An 8,676-nucleotide genomic window follows, 5' to 3' on the forward strand; every position below is an offset into this window, starting at 1 on the left:
CCTCTCCTATTCATATTCCAGTCTCTTATTCAAATCAGTTCATGGTTGCTAGGGGAATTTGGACCCTAACAAACAGATGGCTGAGACTGGGAACTGGAGAGCTGCAAAATAAATCAAAAACCACAAATAATAAAAAATTAAAAACAATTGCAAATTTTCTCTCTAGGTCATACTAAGGGGGTTATTTACTAAACTCCGAATGTAGAAAATCAGAAAAATTTGTGTTTTTGTACTATAAAATTGGAATTTTAAAAAAAAAAACACAAATTTTATTGGAATTTATTATACCCCGAGGATGGAAAAAGTCAGAATTCAAAAATCTCAGACCTGCCGAGGTCAATGGTCAATGGGAGAAGTCCCAAAGATTGTTTGATCTGCGCTGGGTTTCGTGCAATATTCTGAAGTTTTCAGGGTTTTCGGGAAAAAATCTGAGTTTAGGGTGCAAATTTTTTTCCGCAAACAAAATATTCGGGAAAGTGTATTGATAAATACGGAGAAAAAACCAGTACGGATTTGGTCACAGTTTTTTTCAGATAATATTGAGATAAAATCGAACTTTGATAAATAGGCCTCTAAAATTTAATTGAAAGGTGAACAATCCCCTTTAAGAGAGCTCCTGACAGTACATACTAAGGTTTTTATTCAAACAGTTCTTTACTATAACTCCCCATTGTTGAGGTGCAGCAACATTTACTGGTGCCAGTAGTTCGCAACTGCCCTTTGTTTGGTGATAAAAAAAAAAAAAAAAAAAAAAGATGCACTTGGATACCAGGGCGCTGTATTTACTTTTTGGGACTACATTTAGCCATAAAAATCATCCTCTGATAATATCTATCACCCAAGCACCAAATGTTGGCACATATTCACACCCTGTCATTCTCACAATCACAGCAAGCAATACTTGTGCCGAAATCAACTCGATCCAGAAGAACCTGTTTAAGGAAAACCAGTAAGTAGAAAATGGCATCAAACATTTAGCTGCCCCCCCCCTCGTGTTCTTTTCAGGAAGAGACAAAGTCACTCTGGTAAGATGCCACGTTCTGCCGAAACACTGAAGAAGCGGAAGCGCTCATTCACCGCACTATGCACACGTCGACAATGCAGAATTTTGCGCGGCAAGTGGGGCAAGGCACTTGGCTAGACAACCAGGTCTCTGGGTGCTGCTGGTCCTGGCGGCTGGCAAACCATTTTCCCATACACGTGAGACACCACATGGGCCGACAGTAACACTGCTGGCACTCTCCTTCATTGGCTTCCTGGCAGTACTTCACAAGCTTGATGTTGGCATTGGTCTGCATGCAGCCTATACACGGCTCCAATTCCTGTAGCAAAAAAAAAATTATTAAGCAATTTCCACAATTAAAGGAAAAAGGCCAAGCTTAAAGGAAAACTATACCCTCAAACAACGTAGGTCTCTAGAAAAAGATATTGCATAAAACAGCTCATATGTAAAACCCTGCTTCATGTAAATAAACCATTTGCATAATAATATACTTTCTTAGAAGTATGTGTCATTGGGTAATAATACATTTTAAAATATAAGGGCTGCCCCCTGGGATCCTTGAATTAATGGTGCAGACAAACAAACCATACAAGTTAGGTCACATGAGCCACAGAGTTCTGTCTTTTGCTTTAACACTTCTTCCTGTTACAGTTAGAGCTGCAGTATTTCTGGTCAGGTGATCTCTGAGGCAGCACACAGACCATCACAAAATGGTGGTTCAAGGCAAGAGATGTAAAAGGGCGATATTTACTTAAATATATATTCCAGTTTGGTAAGATTCTTTAATATGCCGCTTAGTTTATATCAAATTATCTATTGCTCAAGTATTCATTTTGGGTGTATAGTTTTCCTTTAAAGGGGTTGTTCACCTTTAAATGAACATTTAGTATGATGTGGAGAGGGATATTCTGAGACAATTTGCAATTGGTTTTCATTTTTTATCAATTGTGGTTATTTAGCTTTTTATTCAGCAACTCTGGGGTCCAAATTCCCCTAGCAACCATGCACTGATTTGAATAAGAGACTGGAATATGAATAGGAGAGGCCTGAATAGAAAGACGAATAATAAAAAAGTAGCAACAGTAAATGTGTGGCCTTACAGAGCATTTGTTTTTAGATGGGGTCAGTGACCCCCATTTGAAAGCTGGAAAGAGTTAGAAGAAAAAAGGCAAAGAATTAAAAAAACTATAAAAAAAAAGAAATAATGAAGACCAATTAAAAAGTTGCTTAGAATTGGCCATTCTATAACAGGCTAAAAATGAACTTAAAGGGGTTGTTCACCCTTGAAAAGACTGGAATATGAATAGGAGAGGCCTGAATAGAAAGATGAGTAATAAAAAGTAGCAATAACAATAAATTTGTGGCCTTACAGAGCATTTGTTTTTAGATTGAGTCAATTGAAAGCTGGACCCATGTGCCCCCCTCAAGTCACTGATTGGTTACTGCCTGATAACCAGTCAGTGAAAACTAAGAGAGCTGCAAAGCTATTATGTTACACATCCAGTCACTCCAGCCTTTATACATTACATTTTTGGCTAACTAACTGTATTAGAAACATTTTTTATTTTGCACAGCCTATTTTTTACAGTTTTAATTTATACACTGAACTGTTCATTTAAATTTACTCATTCATTAGGGTCTCATAGGACCCCTATACCTCCTGGGGGCCACTGAAGCTGCAGGGTCTGCTTTCTCTGTAGTTACGCCCCTGGGGTGGGCTCAGCACTGACACAACTGCATATAAAGGCATTCTGAAAAGTTCCTATAGTACTGTAATAAGTAAAAGCGATAACAATCTCTCCATCCCAGTTCGGTTTGCAGTACCTGATTGCTGGAAATCTCATACGTGTGGTTGGCTTCCACCAGAGATCTGAACGTGTCAAGGAACATGTCGCCAAGGGTCTGGTGAATGACAATGTTCGCAGCGTTGCGTATAGGAGCGTGAAGTTTCTCTCGCAGTTCCCCGTATTCTGTGGAATTCAGCCTGCAATATACAAGCAACTGCTAAAAACAGGGGAGTCGATTCAATAAGAGCTATCTGAATGCCACTTGAGGTATCAAAAAAAAAAGGATTTAAAGGAGAACTAAAGCCTAATTAAAGAAGTAGCTAGAAATGTTGTACATTATGTTTTGTGCTTCTGTATCAGCCCAAGGCAACCACAGCCTTTTAGCAGTAAAGATCTGTGTCTCCAAAGATGCCCCAGTAGCTCCCCATCTTCTTTTCTGCTGTTTCACTGCACATTCTCTGTGCTGCTGTCACTTACTGAGCTTAGGGAGCCACTCACAATATACAGTACACATAGAATAGAAATGTCACAATATAAGGCTGATTAGTAATTAATACAGATAATTACTACATGGCAGCACAGAAACCAGTGCAATTAGCATCAGAATTTAATAATCAGCCCTGTAGCATCAGCTTATATTACAGACCAACCTGATTTTCTGCTGGATAATTAGTGACGAGCCCTAAGCTTAGCTTCTCAACAGCCAATCAGAGCCCACTGAGCATGTGAGTGTCACAGACACTTTCCAAGATGGTGACCCCCTGTGACAAGTTTGAAGTCCTGGATCATTGCTGCTATTGACAAGCTGAAACTTTAGGCTGGTGCAATAAGTTCAGTATATAAAATATGGCATTTTTAGTCGTATTCATTTTTAGGGTACTCGTGTCAGCGGGAAGCAATCCAAGAGGATAGGACTTCCAATTTAATTTACCTGATGTCAAAAGGTTTCACCCTAGGGTTGATGCTGGCTACCCGTATTGTGATGAACTGCACAGGAGTGTTGGAGTCTGGAGACAGTTCGTGTTGCCTGGAGTCGGTTACAGTCAAGTGAATGTCCTGCTGCTGAGCCACGTCCACTTTGTAGGTTGTCACTTTCATAACCCAAGTGTCTGTCACAATCACCCTGGCGCTGGGGGCCCCCGTCGCAAACTTGTCAATTCTCCTGAACTCGGTGTTGATTGAAGAGGCAACGGCCCTCCAGCTGGACTGAGGAAGAGCATGGTGAGCCAATGTCTTGGCTAGGGGGTGGTTACTCCACCTCTTCTGTGACCAATAGAAGGCAAGAATGCTGGTGGCTATTGGCAGGAGGACAGCCATCAACACAAACACCTTCCAGCCATCCGCTGCTTTATGGACATTGTACAGCTCTTTTTCCGGAGCAGCAAAGCACAACCCTATAAAGTATCCTGTTAAGAGATAATGTCAATATCAACAGGGCAAACAAGCCTTCTCCTTATAATATTATTACTGTACATACACCTATGGGAGCAGGGTGTGGTTTTCTGTCTCACATAGAGGCTGCTGCCCTTAAAGGGGTTGTTCACCTTTAAATTAACTTTTACTATGGTGTAGACAATGATCTTCTGAGACAATTTCCAATTGGTCTGCAGTTTATATTAATTGTGTTTTTATACATTATTTAGCTTTTATTCAGCAGCTCTACGGTTAGCGAAACAACATAGCAGAAAACAGCTGGAGAACTGACTGACATCTATCAAGAGCCAGAACCAGAGAAGAGAAAGCGATAACCCAGTTTTCCATTTGCAATAATTGTATTGTATATTGGAAATGTATAGTTTCTGTCATTATAACCACAAAAAAAAAGTTCAGAGTGGAGCGTCCCTTTAATGAAGAAGGAAAGCTACAAAGGCATTTTATTGCCAATAGATTAGCTGCAATAGCGCAAGCTAGAACACCATTTTTATTCCTTAGAATGCTTTACTATACCTGACTAAACAGTTCTAGATACAGACTCTGTTTGTTTAGGATAGCAGCTGCCATATTAGCTTGGTGTGACATAATTTCCTGACTGAGTCTCTCCCTGCTCACTCATAGCTCTGGGCTCAGATTACAGAAGGGAGGGAGGGAGGGTGAGAGGAGCAAACTGAGCATGCTCAAGCCCTAGCCCTGGAGGTTTAAGCTGAAAACAGGAAGTCTGATACAGAAGCCCATGAGTACACAATAGAAGGAAAGAAATGCAGTGTTTCTTTTAACAGAGGACCCAGAGCAGCATTACTTTGAGAGTTTACTGGTGTATTTATATAGACCTTTCTGATAAAGGTTACTTAGTGTTAACCTTTCCTTCTCCTTTAAATCTGAAACCCTCCAGCTGTTGACATTAAACTGGTCTAATGTTGAGGGATGAAGTTGAACAAGTGCTGGGGGATGAAGTTGAACAAGTGCTGAGGAATGAAGTTGAACAAGTGCTGGGGGATGAAGTTGAACAAGTGCTGGGGGATGAAGTTGAACAAGTGCTGGGGGATGAAGTTGAACAAGTGCTGGGGGATGAAGTTGAACAAGTGCTGGGGGATGAAGTTGAACAAGTGCTGGGGGATGAAGTTGAACAAGTGCTGGGGGATGAAGCTGAACAAGTGCTGGGGGACGAAGCTGAACAAGTGCTGGGGGACGAAGCTGAACAAGTGCTGGGGGACGAAGCTGAACAAGTGCTGGGGGACGAAGCTGAACAAGTGCTGGGGGACGAAGTTGAGCAAGTGCTGGGGGACGAAGTTGAGCAAGTGCTGGGGGACGAAGTTGAGCAAGTGCTGGGGGACGAAGTTGAGCAAGTGCTGGGGGACGAAGTTGAACAAGTGCTGGGGGACGAAGTTGAACAAGTGCTGGGGGATGAAGTTGAACAAGTGCTGGGGGATGAAGTTGAACAAGTGCTGGGGGATGAAGTTGAACAAGTGCTGGGGGATGAAGTTGAACAAGTGCTGGGGGATGAAGTTGAGCAAGTGCTGGGGGACGAAGTTGAGCAAGTGCTGGGGGACGAAGTTGAGCAAGTGCTGGGGGACGAAGTTGAACAAGTGCTGGGGACGAAGTTGAACAAGTGCTGGGGGACGAAGTTGAACAAGTGCTGGGGGATGAAGTTGAACAAGTGCTGGGGGATGAAGTTGAACAAGTGCTGGGGGATGAAGTTGAACAAGTGCTGGGGGATGAAGTTGAACAAGTGCTGGGGGATGAAGTTGAACAAGTGCTGGGGGATGAAGTTGAACAAGTGCTGGGGGATGAAGTTGAACAAGTGCTGGGGGATGAAGTTGAACAAGTGCTGGGGGATGAAGTTGAACAAGTGCTGAGGGATGAAGTTGAACAAGTGCTGGGGGATGAAGTTGAACAAGTGCTGGGGGATGAAGTTGAACAAGTGCTGGGGGATGAAGTTGAACAAGTGCTGGGGGATGAAGTTGAACAAGTGCTGGGGGATGAAGTTGAACTGGGGACTGGTACTTACCCATGGGCAGAAGGGAGTGAGCCAATAGGGTGGCAGTGCTCCTCCTGATGTGATAATGAACGAAGGCCACATCCTCACTTCCCAGCCAGCCGGACAGCAGGTTCTGCACAGTGATCCCGGCCGAATGGAACTCATTGGGGGTGAACACGAAGCACACGGAGAACACCACGTAGGCAAGTGTAAAAGTCACCGCCGGACTCTCCATGCCAGCTAAGCGCAGGGCGCCCACTTCCGCTCAGCTGATAGCTGCGCGCTTGGAATGCCGGGACACGTAGTTTTCCCGTAACCTCTGGGCGCTCACGCAGTGAATGAGCGCACTTCCGCTCAACTAATGGCAGCGCGCATGGCATTTTGGTACATGTAATTTTATTTGCGCACATAGGGAAACGCTGCATGCATCAGTTTTGTCGAAGCTTTCGCTGTATTTTTGGAGACACCACCAGCTGCCTATGACTAGTGGAAATGGAATCGTAGTTAGTGGCCCAGTTGTCATTGTATTCTGAGGCTGAAGCACACTTAAAGGGGTAGTTCACCTTTCAGTTAACTCTTAGTATGTTGTAGAATGGTCAATTCTACACAACTTTTGAATCGGACTTCATTATTTTTTTAATAGTCTTTTTTTATTATTTGACTTTTTATTGGACTCTGTACAGCTTTCAAATGGGGGTCACTGACCCCATTTAAAAAGCAAATGCTCTGTAAGGCTACAAATGTATTGTTATTGCTACTTTTTATTACTCATCTTTCTATTCAGACCTCTTCTATTCTTATTCCAATCTCTTATTCAAATCAGTGCATGGTCGCTAGGGTAATTTGGACCCTAGTAACCAGATTGCTGAAATTACAAACTGGAGAGCTGCTGAATAAAAAGTTAAATAACTCAAAAACCTCAAATAATAAAAAATGAAAACCAATTGCAAATTGTCTGAGAATATAACTCTCTACATCATACTAATAGTTAATTTTACAACCCGTTTAAGAATTAGTTCTTTGGACATTGTAGGCAATTGTTGTTGCCATTTGATGTAGTGCACATGCTAGGATGGCCAACTACCACACGAGAAGGTAGTCTGTGGCCAGCTGTTCTGCACAGACCCCGAGTGTAATCTTATGATAGGGCCAAAGCCACAGCGCTCAAGTGATGCTTGATGCCAATATAAAAATATTGAAAGGCCGGTAATTTTTTCCAGAAAATTGCAAATTGTTGGTGGCCAGAATAACCCATGAAATGTGGGGCCCGTAGTCTTTGCTCCTGATGCTGCCATATTAGCCACATGTGTTTTAAAGAAGAACTAAACCCTAAAAATGAATATGCTAAAACGCCATATTTTATATAGTGAATTTATTGCACCAGCCTAAAGTTTGAGCTTGTCAAAAGCAGCAATGATCCAGGACTCCAAACTTGTCACAGGGGGTCACCATCTTGGAAAGTGTCTGTGACACTCACATGCTCAGTGGGCTCTGAGCAGCTGTTGAGAAGCTAAGCTTAGGGCTCGTCACTAATTATCCAGCAGAAAATGAGCTTCCCCTGTAATATAAGCTGATGCTACAGGTTTGCTGATTATTAAATTCTGATGCTAATTGCACTGGTTTCTGTGCTGCCATGTAGTAATTATCTGTATTAATTACTAATCAGCCTTATATTGTGACATTTCTATTCTATGTGTACTGTATATTGTGAGTGGGTCCCTAAGCTCAGTAAGTGACAGAAGCACAGAGCATGTGCAGTGAATCAGCAGAAAAGAAGATGGGGAGCTACTGGGGCATCTTTGGAGACACAGAACTTTACTGCTAAAGGGCTGTGGTTGCCTTGGGCTGGTACAGAAGCACAAAACATAATGTACAACATTTCTAGCTACTTCTTTAATTACGTTTTTCTTCTCCTTTAAGTAAATTCTGTGGTGTATTTTGGGGTGTGGTTAGAAAGTGGGGGTGCTCATAATATTTGCCACCACTCTGCACATGGCAGTCAGTTGTTCCCCCATTTACCAGGGCTATATTATGAGGCACCACTGACTGGCTGTTCGCCCCCTTTCCTTCCAATTGAGAGCCGGAGGTCCTGCCTCAGCTGTTGGGAGGTATGTAAAAGACTTGCAAAATAATTTTGTGAAAACACTAGTACTGTTGTTTTATTTGCAACGCCCCAGTGTTGACAATATCACTCTGATTTCATCTCAAGCGGTGCCTGGTTTTAAAAAGATTTCAGGAATTTGGACTATGTTTTTTTCCTGGGGGGACAGAAATGCAACAAATATACACTAGAAATATATATAATAGCTATAACTGAAATCCAGAACCCTTTGAGCAAAAGTAGTTATTTAGGATCCTGACAGCAGGACAAGGATGCAATAATGAAAGGGGGAACAATCTTTGGAAAAGATGGATCCCCTTGAAAGTAAAGCGTTTAAAAGGTTGGTTCACTTTTAGTATGTTATAGAATG

At 42.2% G+C, this 8,676-nt stretch overlaps 1 protein-coding gene across 1 annotated transcript; it reads right to left on the reverse strand.

Moving 5' to 3' along the window:
* Positions 1 to 366: 366 nt before the first annotated feature.
* tmem129.L (transmembrane protein 129 L homeolog) lies at positions 367 to 6,554 on the reverse strand. The gene is made up of 4 exons (XM_041587543.1): positions 6,236 to 6,554; positions 3,722 to 4,196; positions 2,828 to 2,987; positions 367 to 1,322 (listed from the first exon to the last, which is right to left on the reverse strand). The coding sequence occupies exons 1-4, from the start codon at positions 6,438 to 6,440 to the stop codon at positions 1,074 to 1,076; spliced, it is 1,089 nt and encodes a 362-aa protein (XP_041443477.1). The 5' UTR covers positions 6,441 to 6,554; the 3' UTR covers positions 367 to 1,073.
* Positions 6,555 to 8,676: the final 2,122 nt, after the last annotated feature.

This window comes from Xenopus laevis, chromosome 1L (genome assembly GCF_017654675.1).
Source record: "Xenopus laevis strain J_2021 chromosome 1L, Xenopus_laevis_v10.1, whole genome shotgun sequence".
In the NCBI taxonomy this organism is placed as follows: Eukaryota; Metazoa; Chordata; class Amphibia; order Anura; family Pipidae; genus Xenopus; species Xenopus laevis.